Raw genomic sequence first — 21319 nt, forward strand, 5'->3', positions numbered from 1 at the left:
GTCTTTAAGTCTTTAGGTCAAGACCCCCTGCCCTGCACAGTGTTAACTATTCCCTGCCTCAATACACCCAATTTAGCACATCGGCCAATTGTCAAGTCCTTCATCAGCTGGATCAGGTAGGTGGGGTCAGGGAAACTTAAAAGCATTCGGGGCTGGAGGGTCCCAGTACTGGACTTGGGAGCCATTGGTCTGGAGCACAGGTTCTGGCCCACAGTGTTAATGTTTTCCCTTCTCTAACACACTCTCTTCTACTTCAACTTAGAAAAGACTCGTTAGTTTGGTGTGCTGGGAACCAGGAAAACACTAAGCTGTTATTTATGGAGGGTACAGTCAGTTGCTCTGTATTGAACTTGATGACATTAAACTACATGTGGTAGCAGAGTGTATGATGGCAGAGGATGTGGTAGAAGATGATGACTGTTATATATTTAGATGTCCAAGTAAAACACAACACACCACCAAACAGCCCTCAGTCCACACAGCAATGGCAAATTAGCAGTGACCTTTAAAGCCTTTTCCTTCGGCCAAAGATTAATGGTCTACGTGGTTTGTGCCTTTGCTCACTAGGGAACTTCCACCAACCAAAATGGACAGAGTAAGGGGCAGTCCAGGACTAAGCTCATCTTCTACAGTGTCTCTGATTTAGAAACAGCATTTTTTTTCCCTTTCTCATCCACACAGGTGCATAATTATCATCACTCATCTTCCTGTATTCATGTGTTTGTTTGAAAGACCAACATAGGAGTTGACTGTCATATTTTGGCTGGTTGGACTCCACACCAACTTAATGATTGTAGGGTCTATTATTTTGCTCGTGCTGATTAATTCCCTATCATAAAGCATTAAAGTGATGTGTTGAGGATTTCAGACATGGGGAAATACAAGAGGGACAAAAGCACACTAAAGGGCGGTACCACCTGATTATGTACAGGACAAAGTTGCAAATATCCTATTTGTACTTTGGGGCAAAATGAATGACTACAACATGAATGACTACTGTATTGGCTTTATATTTGCTCTGTAGCTCTTAATACTGCAACGAGATATAATACAGGGACATGCGCCGGCTATCAAAACCATACAAACACGATACTTGATTTTTGTAAAATCAGAACTGAGCTGCCCACTGCTGTTCAGTAGCTCCTAATTTGGCTGTCTGCCAGTAAACCACAGGTTATTGTCCGTGATGACAGTAAACTTTGCACGCCTCTGTACTTGACCAGTAATCTGTTGACGTGAGGCAAAAGTTCCATTCCATGGATTCTGATAGGGCCAAAGAGAAATGCCGCTCCTGTTTCTGGAAGAGAGCATCCCGACATGCAGAGATAACATTCATGCCTACCATCAAAGGGTTTGTCCTTCTCAATGACCACTCCCTAGCCTGGTATCTGGACTCCTACATATTTCAAAATAGAACGTATGGGATTTTAAGGCGATTTGCAGCTTTTAAGGTCAACACCTAAACCAAACTATATGCAATGAATACACACCATTGTTTTTATTCTATTTTATTTATTTATTATATTTATTGTAAGCCCCCACCCATGACACTACACCCGTGCTGTAGCTCCTGCTGCATGTTCCTGTTCCTCTTTTCACATCAGTATGAAAGAGAGAGGGTGTCATGGATTTTGTTTCACAACCACATTCCTCTCTTTCGGAGCAACGTTGGAAGGAGCTGGTGACGGAGGTAAAAGCAGATTGCATTACTTCATGTTTACTGTTGATATAGTAACTGTCTAAATCTATAAAACAAAATATTGTATGGTAATTTTGTATTTCCCCTAAAAATATGGTGTAGTATATAATAGTATATAATGTGATCAGAGTGGAACGGGAGGAATGTGGTCTTTGTTTTCATCTCAAAACTTTAGTGTTAACTGAATGCATGTCGAAGTAGGTCTACATTCTTAAAAAATAAAGCAAAAGTGGAGGTTCTCAGCCTTTTTCTCCATAAGGCTCACCTATGTATCACTAGGAAGCATGAAGGCTCATGCAAAAACAAAACTCATCTTTTTTTTGCTCAAAAATGTCATTTTTGGAGCAATTTTCAACACAGCGATGTTTCGGGCCATATCTAGGCACCTCACGATTCAATGAGATTACGATTCAGAGGCTGCGATGTGATTATAAAACGAAGCATCTTTTTTTCTATACAGGATTCCTTTTTTTCCCACTGTGTGAGGACTTGGTACTTTTAAAGCAAAGTATTTGTAATGATCCATAATGAATTTACTTCCAATATCGTTTATTAATAAAACAAATGGAAGTGATGAGGCGAGTCAACTGGAAGGCTCTCGTTCACTGCTCTTGTTTGGAGCACATGAGACGCTGCCGCCACTCATCTGTGATAAAATGTGATGTTATGGTGACATAAGATCCAGTGGTGATGGATGTCCACGCATCACGTTACAGTTGTACTAGCCGTTTTCTTCAGTGATTCCATTGACTGAGAACGGACGCAAATCCTTGGCAATAAAAGTTGAGACAGAGTTTGTAATTCGCTTCGCCCTTTCCGAGTTGAGTGGAAGCGCTTGCTCGGTGGCCCTCTGGTTGGCAGCAACTACAACCAGCCGTTTTTCTTCCTCCTCCGGATGAAAACGTGTAACATGGTTTCTCAGGTTTGTTGTGCTTCCAAAATATCTTTAGTTTAGTGTGACACAACTTGTATGTAGTGTGACTCTTGTACTTTTTCCCTTCAACTTCATAAAAGCCAAAGTGCTTCCATACGCTAGCTTTTAACGCAGAGGGTGTAGGTCGGATTTCTCTCTCATGCTCACTGTGAGTAACTTCACCAAACGCCATTTTCTCCCAGTAAACACAAAGCAGGAATTAAACCACAGAGCAGTTATTTTAGGTGTTTTGCTGGGCAGCTGTGGCCGCCAGACTGAAGGCTCCGCCATCGCTGTAACGCTGGATTCACACATGCTGCCTCTGCATGGTGAGAGTTACGCGCTGGCCTTTCATACATACAGTGTTTGAGCTGCGGAGCGGAGCAGCGAGACAGTTATACAGACACTCCTGTTTTCAGACGGATAAACGGTCACATCAGTCACTCTGCGCAATAGAAATATCATTTCTAAATGTTCACGGTAAATCTGTTTATCATGGGCAGCATTCTGACTTGTGATTGGGCAAAAGTTTCAAGCCTGGTGGACCAGCCGGGAAATCTGTTTTGCAGCACGGAATATTTAACTAATATTTCGTCATGAATTACATAAAAAAATCGCTTAGTTAAGTTTTTATATGGTCTTTTGTTTAATTTATCTTGATTTTCATGGCTTATTTGAGTGTATTTAGCTGCTCAGTGTATTTGGCGCTTCAGTGCGACGTCTGGGGCTTCTCACGCGCAGCCTGTTTGAAAGCACTGATCACTTAACATGGGCGGCAAAATGAAAAGCAAGACTTTCCTCTTACACTGTTCTCCAGAATCTAACATGAAATAAACTGCATATCAATGTGCTAAATCACAAACAGTATAACAGACAGCAATCATTGCCCCAGAAATTATAATGTTATTGAGTCAAATTGATAAACAGGCCAATCACAACTCCCATCTGAGCTGAAGTCTAGCCCAGGTGTTGACCATCTATAATGATGGATCACTTCTGGAGTCATTTTGTTTATAATGGACTGTGCATGATGGGCCCAGCTCATAATAAGCAAATGCTTATTTATAAATGTATATAAACTATAGAGAACATTAGGTGTGGTGTGGATGAGGACATGTGGCCTAATGCAGGTAGAGTCAGCATTTACAGTTTATATGACTTTTTTCTTTGCTAGATAATGTAAAGTAGTGGATTTTTAACTTTCTACTACTTTATTTGTTTCTATACAATCAAGATATTTATGTGATAATAGACAATTTAACTGCTGTTATTCAACCCAAATAGATACTTCCAATGAAACAACACAAAGCAAACGTCTAGTCTTTTTCAGTCATTTTTATTACAAAGTGCTATTGATGGCCCATTACAGACCACTTCCTCAGTACAGACCCACCAGAGGGCCCAGTGGTTGAGAAACCCTGCCTTAAAATGTTCCTTGACATGATGCATCACTGTGGATGAACCACTTTTGGTTCCTTAAAGAACTTCAGCGGATGATTCTTTAATGAACTATATTTGTAAACGATGTGTGAGTGTGAATAACCTCAACTACTATTTTGTAAGAACCTCCAAATAATGTAAAGGTACTATCCAGGACAGTATAGAACCTTATGTTTATATTGTGTGGAGGTTTGTTAAACTTCACAAGGTTCCTCATGCTTGCACAACTCATCAGCAAATGCTTTTTTTAAAAAAAAATAGTGTTTTGTCTGAAACATCACTCCAAAGAACCATTATGGATGCTTTATTTTTAAGAGGGTAGACCTGCTGTTAGCACTTCGGAATAAAGACCTTGAGCGCATTCCTCCCTCTGCACTACAATCAGACAATAGCCTTCCATGACCCTTGTTTGTGTTAGACTAATGTTTTCATCTTTTTCAGTGCTCTCAGAAGGCTGTTTGTGCTTAGTGTATACAGTTGTCTGCAGTCAGTCCATCATTACGTAAGTAACCCAACCCTGTCACATTCTTTGCAGTGCTAAATGAATGATTATAAAATATCACAAAATAAATCATTTCTCTTTTTTTTATCACAGGAAATGATTATTTCAGCAAACAATACAATGGCACATATTCTTTTCTCCCGTTCTCCATATCCTGGGTTTCATTTTCAACAGCGTGTGGCTGGAAAGATCAGACTGTCCGTCTTCCTCATCGCTGGAGAGTGTGTTGGTCTGCCAGCTCTGGTTTGGGCTCTGTGTGCCCTGCATCGTCATTCTAAGAGTGGAGGTCGACTTTCAGCCTTTATTATGATGCTCCTTCTCTGTGATCTGCTGGAGCTGCTTATGAGTCCATACATAGTGATGCAATTGTTGCAGAATGTTTTATGCTGGAAGACGAGCACGACATGCAGGGTATTTACCTCTTTATGGTCAGGATCAAAAATCTATGGCTTTCTCCTCCAACAAGTGGTGGCTCTAGAGGGCGCTCTCTCTTTGAGACATCCACTCTGCTCAGCTCAGGCTTTCTTTCCTTCTTGCTCCATCATCATCTCTGTCATTGCTTTTATTGGCTTCTTTCTCTGTGAGTTTTTCAGTACATCAGTTCTAATAGTCTTCAGTCTGCCACTTCTCTTAATTATAACACTGATATCATGTATAATCACTTGTAGAGCTCCACCCCAAATCAGCGACTCCCCTTACAGAACCAGGAAGCCGAGTTCTACAATACTGGCTTTTCTCACTTTTGCCATAATCTTACACGTGACCTTCGTCATCATATGGACTGTTATGAGGGATAACTGGGATCTGTGGGTGATGGGGGCTTCCCTGATGAGTTTGAGAGTGATCATAGACCCTCTGCTGTGTGTGTTGGTCTACAGAAAGAATCTCTGGGTTCAGGAAACACGTGCACATGTAGAGGACCGCACGTACACAGAGCTGACTGAGATACAGAGCTCAGACACCCCAAACACACACAGCTAGTGTTGCCCCACCACCCACAGCAGAATGTTCGAGACCATCTAGATCTAAAACATCTTTATTTCTCTCCTGCTTTGACAACCTGCTGAATCTCTAAGACTGGGCTTCATCATCTCACACTATTAGCAGTGGAGGTGATTCAGTTCATGATGGCTGAAACAGAACAGATCTCATGTAGAATTACAACTAAAGAGCCAGAGGTCAGAAAACTTGAGGCCTAAACTTCATCAAAAAAGAACGACATGTTAAACAGATGATTGTGCATATGAGTTGCATTACTGAGGAGGGAGGGGTGTTGTCATGGTCTTTATCTCAAACCTGGGTTGTCAAAAAGATACGCAGTCTATATTACTGATGACATATTTTGAGATCCATATTTTGATGACATAGGGGAGAGCGGGGGAGTGGATTGGAATAATCATATTTTTATCCGAGTAACATGTACATCTCTGCTACAAATGAACACTTGAACTTTGTTTCTAGCTCCTACGGTTCAGGTGCAATTCCACCCAAAATGACGGGAGACTCAATCTTACAGTTCACCCCATAGGAGCGGTTAACTGAAACAGACAGAGGGTCAGTTTAACACCTGCTAGAAAAGTGTGATGAATCAGTGCGAACAAAGTTCATTCGATATAATTCTATGTTGTAAAAACCAACCATGTTGTCCAACCGCACTGCATTATATATTATCTCTCTATATATCTGCTATATAAGACAGACAGACAGATTAACTGATATATACACAAACGCATTAAATTATATATGAGACTGTGTGTCAAACAATGACAAATTTATCCTTTGTCCAGTGAAGGACAGCAACTAAAAAACATCACACATCAGTAAAATATGGAAGATTGTTTCTGAATAACTTTTCATTTTAAAATCTGTGTAAACATGTGGAACAAAAATGTACTTTATTTGTTATTGTTTACTAAAGGTGGCTTAGTTGTGACACTGTGTTAGAACTAACCCCTCAGTACGGAGGCTGTACTTTAAGCCTAACTAGCGCTTGCTGTGAGCGTGTCATCTGCTCCAAAACGGTGCTGCGTTGTAGGAAACAAGATGCTGATTAAAGTGATATAAGGTTGAATTTTGTGGTTTACACAAACAGCTCAGTGACCGAATAATCTGTTGAAAAAATGACTTACATGCCCTGAAAGCACTCTTTGGCACTCTCTTTATAACACTGACGAATCGCTCTGAATTTTGGTGGGAGACCGCGACCAGGAAATGTGTTGATGTGGCCAGAAGCTCACGCTGCTTGACCTTCTTTAACAACGTAAGAAGTCTGTGTTAATGTGTGCCCTGCATTAGGTTTTTCCCCACACTCCAGAGAATCACCCACTCCAGTGATATAATGCAACTGCTGCGAGGGAGGGTGCCCACCCAAGTGAAGCCTTTTATCACCTGAAGCAGACAGCTCATACAAAAGCACATTTCTGGCTATGGTGTTATGGAGAACTCATTTTGCCTCGTTCAGAATGACTGAAAAGCTTTTGGATGTCATAATGTTCCCATACATTTTAAACATAGAGTGAAAATAGGTAGCTGATGTTTCCTGTAGATGCAGTCAGCAATGTCAGGTTCTTTCATACACTTGGTAGCTATTATGTGTTTGAGGGGAAGTTGGGAGGATAGGGATCGCAAATTCTGCTGTACAACAGATGGGCTACAATCTGTAATTGTCCTGCACAAGGTAGGTGGACAGTCTGTAACTGTCCACCTACACAGAGGACCTGTAAAGTAGGCAGACCTTAAAGTTGTCACTGAGTGGAAGCACACAGTGGTGTTTGTATTTTTGTAAATATTGGAAAGATTACTAACAATTTTATTAATAACTTGTTTCATTATTGTCCCAAGTGGGTTCAGGTGATTCACTGTGTGTCTTATTTTCTTTGTTTGCTAAATGAAAAATAAAAAAAGATCAGTGAGATCCTTCGTTGAGCTGTTATTATTATTGTTATTATTATTATTATTATTATTATTATTATTATTATTAAGCAGAGAAAGGTGTCACTGACACATTCAGAGAAAGGTGTCATTGTGATACACATTCTTATACGTGACACATTAATGATGATTTTAATTGAAATATTAGCACGATAAAATGAAAATATCCCATAGTGATTCCAAGAGTGGATAAGAAGGATGAAGATGAAAATGGGTTAAATTAGCAAAAGCAAAATATTCCTTAACTGACACACAAAAAAATCATTCTTTACCTGAACTTGATTGAATTTCTACACAAATGATATGACTTCTATGGCTTTCAAAATATTTAAGTAGCTAATTAAGCTACTTAAATTGGCTAAACTTAATCTGCTATCACAGCTCATTACCACGACCCATATACTTACGTTGGTTCAAATTGTCTTTGTAGAGTTGGTTTAAGAGTGGTCAGTGTAGTCGCCCAGTGAGTTTAGAACCACACTGAGCAATAGAGAATGTGGTAACGAGGAGAGGTGAATAACCGAAAAATAGAAAGAACACACACACCTAATGGAAAATAGCCTAGGGGGAAAGACAACGCAGAGGAAAACAAGAGGAATGACACACTCAATATGCAAAAAAAATTTAACTACATGCTAATAATATATTTGAATACAAGAAATCATCAGAAAAGTTCCCCTAACTCAGAATAGCTGATTGAGATGGTATATATGTCCAACAGACTTCATTTATTTGCGTGTGTCTCATGATACTAGGTGAAAATCCCATGAGACTTGGAAAAACCCAGTTCATTCTTTTTTATTTGACTTCATTGACTTTAGTTGATTTAACTGGTAGTTGATAGTTACATTCTCTCAAAGCTAACCTTAAGTACATGTGTCAATATATGTATATATACTCGCATTGGTTTGTTAACTAAAGCTACTTAAAGAAGATCAAACTACTGAAAAAAATATTGAATTGTCAATGTACAAGTGATACAAAATTATGACAAAATATTATACAAAAAACTCACACGCCACCAAAGTAATCAACACAACCGAGTTTATTGCAGTCCCACTTGTCCACAGGTCACACATATACCAAAAAATAAAAAAAAGAATACCCCACTATTCATGAATGTCATGATTTTCATGGCCCAACATTGTGTTTTAGTTTCAGTAGTTAACTACACAAAAAATGGCAAAAATGTAATTTAACTACTTGAATCACCATGTAATTATGAATGCAGTTATCTTATGCTAGCAGACCAGCTAGCATAAGATGAGCTATCTATGTTTTACATTCTTTTTCAGTGGCTTTTTACAGCAACGATAACTACTTTGACCACGTGTTGACCATAAACTAGACATGAAAGCAGTTCGAGTGTGTGAAAGCCAGCTAGCCAAGTTCGCTAATGTTAATTATTATTATTTGTTTTTATATTCCCAGGCCAACATTCCTTGCCCACACCACCCCCCCTTTTCCAGGGGACATAATTTTTTTAATTTGTTTTTTTATTTTTCACTACGCTATTAATGTCACAACTCATTGTTTATTAATGATCATATAGATATAAGGTGACGTGGTCCCACAACCCCCCAACACCCCTCCAAACACCACCCCCTACCCCCTCACCCACCCCCTGCTTTGAGTGAAACAAAAAACAGAAATAGGACACAAAACAGTTAACAGTGGCTCGTTAGCCTCGTTTCTGAATATGGAATATTTCTTTTGAAAGGTGGAATGCTTTATAAAACAGCAGATATATAGGGCCAAATGCTGAAATGAGAAAATAACACACTTCATTTTAATGAATTAATTATTTTCATTTGTAATGATAGAGATTTTGCCTCATGTAATCTGTTTTTATTGTACCACTGAGGGCAGAGATACCCAGAATTCTTTGAGGTTGTTTCTCTTAATGACCTGTTTTTCTCTTATTTTTTGTCAGTTCTCGTCATTGTAAACGTTTTTTGTGCTGCAACGTGTCATGCCCTTGCTAAAGCGTAGGTTTGGATACATTTAACATGTTTTTGTTTTGTTCACCACGATGGTGTTTAGTGTTGAAATTTACCAGAATAGCTCGCCCTGCTGTGATTAATATAAACAGGTGATGCTTTTAAACTTAATAATTGATGATTACTTTTTTTTTGAGTAGACAATCTTGAATGGTTTTGGGCTCTTGTCAGTTTATTGCATTTGAATCCTGATGATGTTGTAACAGCTGTGTCTGATCTACTCTTGAAGAACAGAGTGACAAAGTATGCAGAGAAACAGATGGACTACAGTCTGTAACTGTAGAACTACACAGTGCGTCTATATGGTGAGTGGATCTGATAAAATGGACAATGAGAGTAGAAACAATGTAGGTGTATCTAAAAGAAGTGCTCAGTGAGTGTACATACATGTGTCAATCAGGATTAGTACTTGTGGTCTGATGAGCGTATCATCATGGTGGCTGGGATATTTCTTTAAAAAAGCGTTAGATACCAGCCTGTGATGCTTCCTGTGGGTTTGAGGTTGTGACAGATTTAGAAAACCCTGCATTTTCGAAAAGCCACATTATGCAGCAACTGCCTGTGCATAATTTTAACCTCATAATGACCTTCTACAATGACTGTTGGAGGTTTTTATGCTACGATCTCTGTGTTGTTTCAGTAGAAGCAGCTTTACTATTGTGTCTTGTAGCTGTGTTTTTTTTTAACCTTGTGACTCTTTTGGTGTGGTCACCTTTGACTTTTTCCATGAAAGAATCAGTTCTGCTTCAAACTTATATCGTCCAGGCTATTAGAGAACTGGACTCAGTCAGCTGTAATAAACTGGCAGTTAGAAAGTACAGCTATAACCTGAATCTTCTAGACAAAAGATGATAGAAAATACACAGACATGATTCACAGCAGCATGATCTGCTGCAGATTCAAACAATGTCCTGATGGGCTGCAGCTGTTTAGTAGTTATTTAGTAGAAACGCTGCACTTTAGTGACATCTGCTGTTGGCTAACATCACTGCTGACCACAGAAATTAAGGACATCCTTAGCTAAAAGGCCATAAAGATGCCATTGTTGTTTTCTTGCTTGACTTTATGTTAAAATGTGAGAGAAAAGTGTTTGGCATGTGTAGAATTTCTAACAAAAAAGGTTCCTCTATGACAACATGAAGCAGCTTCACCACAAAAATGACTGGAATTGTGGCTGGATGAGTGCTGGAGGAATTTGATGCTGATGATGATGAATTTTGATTTAATTCTCTGAACAATTAAACTATTCCACTTTCCTCTGTTCCACTTTGTCCAAAGTAAAATTCAGCTTATATATTGATGCATGTGTTGTGGAAGTGTGCCTTTCTATGCAGATTCCCAAATGCCTGGAATCATTGGAATTTACTCCAAATCATGGCCTTTTCAGGAGGTTTGTGATGTAGAGCATTAGTGCATATCCAGAAAGGTTCACTACAGCTCTGGTTGTTTTAACATCTTAATTATTGCCCTAACAGCAGATTTGGGCTTTTTTAATGTAGCTAAAAAGTTGTTTGTCAGTTCAACTAAAATACGATTTAAAGTGGTAACAATTATATTAACTAGTTTTATTCATGACATGATGTTACCACGTGTAAAGGAAGTAACACACACTAGGTGGTTTTAGTGGTTGAGTGGGTCGGAGGTCCCAGCAGCATCACTACAACAACTTGGTTTCCTGTCCCCAAAGTGGTCTCAGTTTATTGAAGTTTCACACACAAAATAATTACACTCATGGGACAAATATGAGATTAAAAGGACTAGGCAGTTAAAGAATAACCTCACTGACCCAAAATCAACATATGACTGTTATTCTATACTCTTGGAATCTGGGGCTGCGAAGCCTCACAGAACTCCTTCACTAACGCCAGTTTCCAGCCATACTTCTGTCTCCCCCTTTTAAGCGGGTGGCCCCTCCCACTTAGGATCTGCGTCATCCCACGTGTACACCCTGGGTGACGTGAGCACAGAATAAGAGACATGGTTACACTGACATGATGATACAGTAATAGCCACCATAATTAGTGCATATGTGTATATACAGATACATCATGGTACCATTCACATCTTTAATTATTTAGCATGCTCTAATCATAACTTCCCTCTCCACAGCTTCTCTGTCTACAAGTTCCCCCCATCACTTGGATCCTCATGGACCCTTCCAGACCCATAAAGGTACAAGATCACCCAGGCTCCCACTCCTATAGTTCCCTCACAGCAGGTAAGTAAACATTAAGTCTTTACAATGTCCAGTTCTCTTATATATGTTCCTATTACAGTCTTTAACAGCCTCTTGAGGTGAGGTGAAGCATAACAGTCCCGTGATATCAGGGCTACCTGACATAATTACAATTCAACATAAACAATACTTTGAATGAACAATTCTTTCAATCAAAGTAATTATTTGAGTTGAGGTTCTTTAGTTCGTTACCACATTTTTTTCAGCTGAACTGATGATCCACTTCTTACAGTTTGTGATTTATGAAGGTCAATACATTTCGTCTCATTTCATTTCTGTGTTCTCCAACTTTCCCCGTGTTCATAAACGTTTCATAAAGCGTTTCCATGAAGGTTTTTGTGAATTATGGTGTATTTTCTCTCAGTAATATAGACTAGATGATAAAAAGATTCTGAAATACTAAATTGTTGATCATTGAAATTGGTTTAACATGATCTGTGTATGCGCTTTGCATTGCACCTTAATGCCTCTCCACTCGCATCCTACAGTCCAACTATCCAAGCAGGGACCAAAGCTGTCCCACATCCTACAGTAACACTGCTCTCCCACATCCTACAGTAACAGTGCTCTCCCACATCCTACAGTAACACTGCTCTCCCACATCCTACAGTAACACTGCTCTCCCTCATCCTACAGTAACACTGCTCTCCCACATCCTACAGTAACACTGCTCTCCCTCATCCTACAGTAACACTGCTCTCCCACATCCTACAGTAACACTGCTCTCCCACATCCTACAGTAACACTGCTCTCCCTCATCCTACAGTAACACTGCTCTCCCACATCCTACAGTAACAGTGCTCTCCCTCATCCTACAGTAACACTGCTCTCCCTCATCCTACAGTAACAGTGCTCTCCCTCATCCTACAGTAACACTGCTCTCCCACATCCTACAGTAACACTGCTCTCCCTCATCCTACAGTAACACTGCTCTCCCTCATCCTACAGTAACACTGCTCTCCCTCATCCTACAGTAACACTGCTCTCCCTCATCCTACAGTAACACTGCTCTCCCTCATCCTACAGTAACACTGCTCTCCCTCATCCTACAGTAACAGTGCTCTCCCAAATCCTACAGTAACAGTGCTCTCCCTCATCCTACAGTAACAGTGCTTTCCCTCATCCTACAGTAACACTGCTCTCCCTCATCCTACAGTAACACTGCTCTCCCAAATCCTACAGTAACAGTGCTCTCCCTCATCCTACAGTAACAGTGCTCTCCCTCATCCTACAGTAACAGTGCTCTCCCTCATCCTACAGTAACAGTGCTCTCCCTCGTCCTACAGTAACAGTGCTCTCCCTCATCCTACAGTAACAGTGCTCTCCCTCATCCTACAGTAACAGTGCTCTCCCTCATCCTACAGTAACACTGCTCTCCCACATCCTACAGTAACAGTGCTCTCCCTCATCCTACAGTAACAGTGCTCTCCCACATCCTACAGTAACAGTGCTCTCCCTCATCCTACAGTAACACTGCTCTCCCACATCAGACGTAATAAATGTTTTGAGGCACTGGGGAATATCAGTGAGAGGATACTTTAACGTGTTGAGGAGTAGATTTTTTTTCAATCTGAGAAGTTTTAACTGTTCTGTTTCTGAAGCTGAATTTTGCGACAGTTAAAAAATTCAAGATTGCTTTTTGTATTTTTGTTTTCCAAATCACAGTTTGTATTTTCAGACTTGTAGCCACACCAAGCTGTGTTTTTGTCTAATATTCAAGCTTAAATCATCAGATTTATCACAGTGGCAATGGCACTTGAGATATTTGCCTGTTTTCTGGCACTTTCTTTTCAGTTCATATTAGCACGTGGTTATTAATACTTCGCACACCTGGTCACATGGATGCAATGGCCAAGTTTTGACTTTCAAAATTATGTTGAAAAAGTACATGGTGCGTTGGTTTGATGACATTCTTGAACGCACACTGTGAATTAACAGGAAGTGTAGTTGTACTGTGTAGGTGTGGACTGCTGTTCGAGGTGAGTGATTTAATTTAGAAACCTTATTCATATCATTGGGTAGAGTCACTGTCTATGGCACTGATGTATGTGTGTTTTACTGCAAACCTCTGAGCTTTTCACATTATTGATCTGAATGAATGGAAATAGTGTGAATTGTTGGTAAAAAAAATCATGAATAAGAAAAAAAGCTAGTAAAAAAAGTCACAACTAACGAATACAAATTGAAATAAACAGTTGAGTAAATTAACTGATTGCTGATTGCTGAACAAAACATAGGTAAGTTGAGTAAACTTAACATGTTAATGATGACTAAGTTGGGTCAACAAATAATTTATTACAGTGCATAAATTTGAACCGCACATATATCTGTGCTGCAGCACTCTTCACTGTGTTACTGCTTATTTTAAAATTTTAAGATTCAAAGCTTCCTATAGCAAAAACTACAGCAAAACTGCAAAGCAAAGTAGCTTAAACTGTATACAAATGTGCAACTGGTTTCCAGTTGATTTCTATTGGTGCTGACTAGGCCTCAACAAAATAGAGCAACCTTTCAACAGAAACAGATGTGAAATACATCTGTACTGTGTGGAGTTGTCTATTATGTTGCATTATAAAGTAAATGCATGTACGGCAATACATTCCTCTCCATTTTAAGTGACTGTAGTAAAAATATCATATGGTTAATAAGTATATAGAGTTAGCCAAGTCTGGTTTCACTAGTTTCGCAATCGGTTTAATCGACCATGCATAATCAAGTGAGCAATAACCTTTACTTCAGAAATCCCCAGCCAGTAAATGATATCATTTTTCAAGAAAATGAAATATAAAAATGACACACTGGAGTTTCAGTTCTTCTATCGTCAGTACATCTTCCACCCCATTTATTACAGGTATTACAGGCCTATTCCAGTACACAAACTACCAGCTGTGTACAACTCCACAGCTCTGGAAAAATCCAAATGGATAAACATGGATAAAAGGAAACATTCATTAGCAACACTGAAGGAGAACATGGCTGGCATAATTAAATCATTCTTGTGATTATATGTATTATACCCATAAATGAAAAAGCTAGGGATTTACAGGTATGGAATTCTGGTGCAATTCCGATAGTAGATATATTTTAAATATATAACCTTGCTGATATATATACACAATGCAGGAATGGGTAATTGGAAGAGTTGGGAGAATTCCTAAGCATTCCTAAGCCTTCCCCATTCTCGCTTGATATAGGATTTTAGCTGCTCAATAGTTCGGGGTCCTCTTGTCGTAGTTTTAGTTTCGTAATGTGCCAAATGTTTTCAATGGGTGACAGGTCTGGACTGCAGGTAGGTCAGTTTAGCACCTGGTCTCTTTTACTTCAGAGCCATGCTGTTGTAATACATGCAGAATGTGGTTTGACACTGTCTTGCTGTAATAAACAAAGCCTTTCCTGAAAAAGACGTCATCTGGATGGCAGCATGTGTTGCTCCAAAATCTGTACATATCATTCAGCATTAATAGTGCCTTCACAGATGTGCAAGTCACGTAGGTCATGTGCACTAATGCAGCCTTATATCATCATGAATACTGGCTTTTGAACTGAACACTGATAACAAGCCAGGTGGTCTTTAGCCCAGAGGACACAGAATCCATGATTTCCAAAAAAGAATTTCATATTTTGGTTCGTCAGACCACAGGGCACTTTTCCACTTTGCCTCAGTCCATCTTAAATGAGCTCGGGCCCAGAAAAGGCAGCGGCGTTTATGGTTCCTCTTTATATATGGTTTCTTCCTTGCATGTTAGATTTTTAACTTGCATTTGTGGATGCAGTGATAAACTGTGTTCACAGACAGTGGTTTTTTGAAGTGTTTCTGAGCCCATGCAGTGATGTCCCCTACAGAATTGTGTCTGTTTTTAATGTAGTGCTGCCTGAAGGCCTGAAGATCACAGTCTGCCAATATTGGTTTTGGGCCTCGTCCCTTGCATGCAGAGATTTCTCTGGATTCTCTGAATATTTTTGTGATATTAAGTACCACTCTTTGGTATTTTACATTGAGAAACGTTATTCTTGACTTGTTGCACTATTTGCCTGTGCAGTCTTTCATAGAGTGGTGAACCCCTCCTCATCTTTACTTCTGAAAGACTCAGCCTCTCTGAGATGTTCTTTTATACCCAATCATGTTACTGACTTGTTGCCAATTAACCACCAGGTGTTTGTTTTCTTTTTTTTTTAGCATTACACAACTTTACCAATCTTTTGCCCTTTTTTGAAACATGTTGCTGGCATAAAATTCAAAATGGGCAAATATTTTTTAAGAAAAGAAACAATATTGCATTATGTTTTCATGAACATTATGCACAGCATCTTAACATTTTTGGAATCTAGCTTGTATAAAGGCTACATAAAAATTTATGTCTGTAGAAACGCAGTAAAATGAATACAAACACACACACACACACACACACACACAAATGATTCCAGTATCCAGTATCATTCTATCATTCTGCAGCCCTACTATCAGATCTTCATGTAATTACTGGAAATTCCCACAAAGCACTGAATAAACTAAGTCTATCTGTTCTATCAATATAGAACAGTAGAATATGGATGAAAAATCTGCCAGGTTTCATTATAACTCAGGAACATTTGTACATTCTGAACATTCTCAACATTTTGATTAGAAGCTGTTTCCATAGCAAACATCTGAGCAGACCTGCACAAGACACAACAACTAATGACTACACAAAGTACAGACTTACATGTACATACATAAGGTAAATCCACATGTCTACAAATCTGTCTAAGGTAATACTCAGTTTCGTTTCACTGAAAATGGGAAGTATGTCATCATTTGATATCAGTGGGCAGAGCAAGATGACTTTCTTATGCAACATGCAAAAAAGCCTCTGTTATTTAAACAGCACTCGAGCCATATTCAGGTCCCACTTTGAGGCGACATTCTCCACAGACAGGTAAGTCTCTGAAATCTATGCAGATGTATCTGTTAATAAATATATCTATTGCTAAATGAGTCATTTTAAGAGACTGGAGCCAAAGAATAATCAGAAGAGTGTGATTTGTTTCATGTGAAGAAACTAGTTGTTTGTGTTATGTTTGGCTTTTTGTTTAAGGATAAAAAGGGTATAAATTGGAGAAGGTGATGACTGACAGTAGTGAGAGATAGATAGACAACAGTACCACTTTATATAATACTTTACTTCCTGAACAGGCAACATGTATAATACAGAATTACAGAATAGTTGATACAATACAAATTGCAGCTTGGTGTTGCAGAGGACAAAGTATGAAACAATAATTTCAGTAATTTCAGACTGTAATAGCAAAGGTAAAAAGTAAGTAGTAAAGCATGAGACAGACTAATGGTAATGATGATAACATAACACAGTAAAAGCAGAGCAGTAATATATGAGACAGACTAATGGTAATGATGATAACATAACACAGTAAAAGCTGAGCAGTAATATATGAGACAGACTAATGGTAATGATGATAACATAACACAGTAAAAGCAGAGCAGTAATATATGAGACAGACTAATGGTAATGATGATAACATAACACAGTAAAAGCTGAGCAGTAATATATGAGACAGACTAATGGTAATGATAATAACATAACACTGTAAAAGCAGAGCAGTAATATATGAGACAGACTAATGCTATAAGCAGAAATACTTGAGATAATATCAAATGTAGTAAAAGTTAAGTATTGGTGGTAAGAATAAAATATAAGGGGACAAACTGGGATTAGTCTTTTAGGCCCCAACCAACCATAAAGGTGAAAGACAGACGGTGCCAAAGTGAAGAAAAATAAATATATATATATAACCGAACTAGTCAAGCCTAACCTGAGTACAGACGTCTATACAGAGTGTTTAAGTGTGCAGTAAAGATGCCCGACCCAACCTGAACACGTCCAGTCTGGAGGGAGTGGGTTAATAAAATCAGGCCAAAATGTTGCTTCATACAACAAAGCAGCAAAAACAAGTAAAGCGCGGGAAGGCAAAGGGCAGGAAAACTGAGTGCGGGAAAACAAAGCGCGGGAAAAGCGAGAGCAGCCGAGCAGAGCGAAACACTTCTCCAAGAAGTCACTGATAGACAGGAAGACCTGCCTCTTCTCAGAAAAGAGCACTTCTCATTGGTGGGCTGGAGAACCACAGCCAGATCCCCAGCCGCTCCCCTATTGGTCAGTTCTCTGCCTGTTAGAGAGCTAGAGGGGAAAAGAGAAAAAAGATGCACAACACAGTTTATTTATATTTTGCTTTTATCAGAAGATATTTTCCTCCCTCAGTGACCAAATTACTGCCTCAGCTCTGAATTACATCACTTTCTAGGTCTGTTATGTGTGGCGAGGTGGACATATGCCTGACCAACCATGTCAGGGATGGTAAAAATAATGAATTATTGCTGTAATGATGATGACTACTCTTCATCACGTGAAATATATGTTGCTTTCGGAACAAAACTTTATGTTCATTTTTGTGCTTTTTCTTTTTTTAACATAATTTGAAAATGTCAGCTGCCATTTACACAGTGTCAAAGTTTCCTGGTGAACGGACCAATAAAAACAGTCCAAACTTCAATGACTCTTTTCATTGAATAACTCACATATATCTGTTGGTAAAACTCATTAGTCATCAGTCCTATTCTGAGAAGAGGTCAGTTAAAGTCAGTTAAAGCCTTATATTATTTATTACTGTTAGAAAGAAACAGGCATGGATCCAGTAATGTACCCAGTGTTCATATTAGCCTTCATCATTAGCTCATCACTTAGTTCAGCTAGTGAGCAAATTAATTATTATTTTGTTTCCAGGCAAATACCTGCATTTTCATCACTTCTTCTCCAGGGAGATTCCAGAGACTACAGGCTCCGAGGTACTGTAAGCTCCTAACAGACTACAGACACAGTAATACAGTGTGTTTAATATTGGTGAGAAGTGTATAATGGGACAAATTAACATTAAAGGAATTCAAAGAGTTTTGAGTTGGTGGCCTTGTGTCCTGCGCTGAGTATCAGGATCATAGTGTAGAAGTCATCGTACTTAATAATGTGGTTCTTCTGTACATTTTGTTAGCAATCTTTTTCATCCTAATGTGCCTCTGTTTTTTTTTTCTTTCTTTCTTTCTTTCTTATCTACAAGAAGCTGAACATGTCTACATCCAAGAAGCACCAGATGTTTTGTAGCCAGTCCATGGCGGGCAAGTCTGTGACTGCTCTGCCTGGCATCGGCAAGGCAAACGGAGGCCGCCTGCAAGGTCACGGCACAGGCAGTGCTACTCAAGTTCTGGGCCGCTACCTCGTGAATGAAGGCAACCAGTCGCAGTTCCAGAGCTGGCTGAAGGAAAACAGTGGAGCCAACAGCAAACATAGTGCTGACTGCTACAATGGTGTCAGAGAATGGTCTAACAACAATCTGTAATGTCTCTCAGACGTCTGGCTGTGAGCTGCGCTGCTTCTTTTTTTTATAAGCTTCCCAAATGAGAGGAAAAAGATGTCTAGCATTTTCTTCCTTCTTCTTATGTACTCAGTGCAGTCACATCAATAAAACAGACGACTCTTGGTGAAACTGCTCTGTACAGTCGTTCTTCAGTAAACCGGGTTGGGGACACTCAAAATGTAGAAATGGCTCTTGTATGTGTTGAGAAAACAAATCAAGTTGATATTAACTGAACTGACCCATTTGAGAAATGTACTTAAAGTATTAATGATATCAACCAATCAAGTCAATTAAAAGAGAATTAATTGTGTTTGTTGTACCTAATATAGCACATATCCCACTTTACTCAACTATTTCGAGAAATTTTAGATAATTTCTCGTATTTGATGATCTTATTGGCTCCTGGCTCCACCTATTTGCATACTGGCCGTGTCTTTCGGCCTTGTTTTACTTACCATCTCTCTGTTGTCTTTCATCCTAGGCTATATTCACTTGGGTTTATATCTACATTTTAGGTTTAGCTCAATTATCTAGACTGGTTGCCGTTGGCTTTACAACCTTTTTTTATTGCTGAATGTGGTTCTAAACTGACTGGGCACTACAGTGGCCACTTCTAAAGCAACTCTAGTAAGGTAAGATGGACCAACATAACCAGTAAGTTCAATGACTTCAGTTGAATTGGAAATGCGATAGCAGCTTAAGTGAATTAGGTTTGTTTAACTAAATTGCCTTATTTTAGATAAAAAGCTGCCCTGTGGTGGACTGGTGGCCTGTCCAGGGTGTTGCCTGCCTTCCACCCAATGACTGCTGGCATAGGCTCCAGCACCCCTGTGACCCAGGAGGATAAGCAGCATAGATAGTGTGTGTGTGTGTAAAAAAAAAAAAAAAGCTATTTAATTGTGTGGAAACAATTTCCATGATTCGGTTAAGTTCAGGAAAAGAATGATTTGTAGTTAGACAATACTTTTAATTGTGTTACATAATCAACATACAAAAAAACATAATTTAGTTCAATACGGTTACAGAAAAAAAGGACAGTAATCAGATTACAGGAACATTATAAAAAAGGTTAGTTTTGCAGCGCTTCCCCAAAAATGTCTGAATCAAACTTTTAACCTGTTTTTCATTTCAGATCCTACAGCAGCAGACTGGTCTGGAACTAAACTCTTTTATACTCGTTTCTACAGTTTGAGTAGCTATAAATCAAACATTAACTTGCCAGATTTTAATGCTCAAGTGACTGACAGGCTTGTACCTACAATATGATTCACTGTAAAACGGCAGTATGAAAGTCTAAAAATGTCACTTGAATATCTTACACGCTTCAAATGTTAGTGTTTCAGTCAGAAGTCGCGTCAAACCCAGGCTGAATCCCAAACGGCTCTGTACTCCCTAAATAGTGTCCTAGCTATGAAAGTTTAGAAATTCTACCCTCTACGGCCAAAAAATGCATCACTTATCAAGTGTGGATGTGTCTGAGTCCCAAATGACCATTTCTTAGCTGCATTTTGCACTGTTGGGCTGCAAGATCCAGTTTTTTACATTCCTACGTAGTGAGCAGTGAGCTGTTTGGGATTCAGCCTCAGCGTGAGAAGAGGGGCGCTGCTGGATTGGTGCTAAATAAGACTTGCGGTGGTAATTTGGTGACCAGAACGTTCTTATAAAGTTAAAGTATTTACATTAAACTTACATAAGTATTTACATTTAAGAAAAAAAAAAACAAATGACACTTTAAATAATCAACTCTTTATTTTGCCTAAAAAACAAACAACATTTTCAATTCAGAAAAATGACAGCATGACTGACAAGGCCTGGTTTCTGTGTGCACCGCAAGCCGGATGTGCAGTGTTGTGTTAGCAGAGCGTTGCTATAAAATGGTTACTATAGAATAAACGTCCAATGTTCAAGTTCATTTTTACACTCTGCTCATATGATTATAAAGCGTTCAGCATCACTTATCATGCTTGGCATATGCTGCAAGCTGAAACAAGCTAGTCTAGTAACGTTAGCTGAGCTAAATTACCTTTAGCTGTTTGCCTAAAAGGCTGGCTGTCAGAGGCATGAGCACCGCTGCACATTGATGCGGAGTATCAGCGCCGGTGCACTTACCTCTATTCAAAACAAAGGTTCTGAATTTTTGGATGCTGCACGACGGGACGCGTCTGGTGTGCAGTGGCCTTAACTCCTCTGAGGCGTA

At 39.2% G+C, this 21319-nt stretch overlaps 1 protein-coding gene and 1 long non-coding RNA gene across 3 annotated transcripts; both read left to right on the forward strand.

The window, feature by feature from the left end:
- Window positions 1–1652: 1652 nt before the first annotated feature.
- On the forward strand, window positions 1653–4740 carry LOC118803611. Its single transcript, XR_005006885.1, has 3 exons — window positions 1653–1690; window positions 4494–4554; window positions 4648–4740. It is a non-coding gene; the product is annotated as an uncharacterized LOC118803611 (long non-coding RNA).
- An 11878-nt stretch (window positions 4741–16618) lies between these two features.
- Window positions 16619–19251, forward strand: LOC118803607 (barrier-to-autointegration factor-like). Of its 2 annotated transcripts, XM_036564078.1 has the most exons (3): window positions 16619–16637; window positions 18498–18559; window positions 18826–19251. In XM_036564078.1, exon 3 carries the CDS (start codon window positions 18835–18837, stop codon window positions 19102–19104), a length of 270 nt encoding a protein of 89 aa, XP_036419971.1. In that variant the 5' UTR covers window positions 16619–16637; window positions 18498–18559; window positions 18826–18834; the 3' UTR covers window positions 19105–19251. The 2 variants fall into 2 exon arrangements, with proteins under 2 accessions (XP_036419971.1, XP_036419972.1); XM_036564079.1 differs by lacking the exon at window positions 16619–16637 and having other exon boundaries at window positions 18829–19251.
- The last annotated feature ends 2068 nt before the right edge of the window (window positions 19252–21319 follow it).

Source organism: Colossoma macropomum, unplaced genomic scaffold, assembly GCF_904425465.1.
Source record: "Colossoma macropomum unplaced genomic scaffold, Colossoma_macropomum, whole genome shotgun sequence".
Taxonomy (NCBI): domain Eukaryota; kingdom Metazoa; phylum Chordata; class Actinopteri; order Characiformes; family Serrasalmidae; genus Colossoma; species Colossoma macropomum.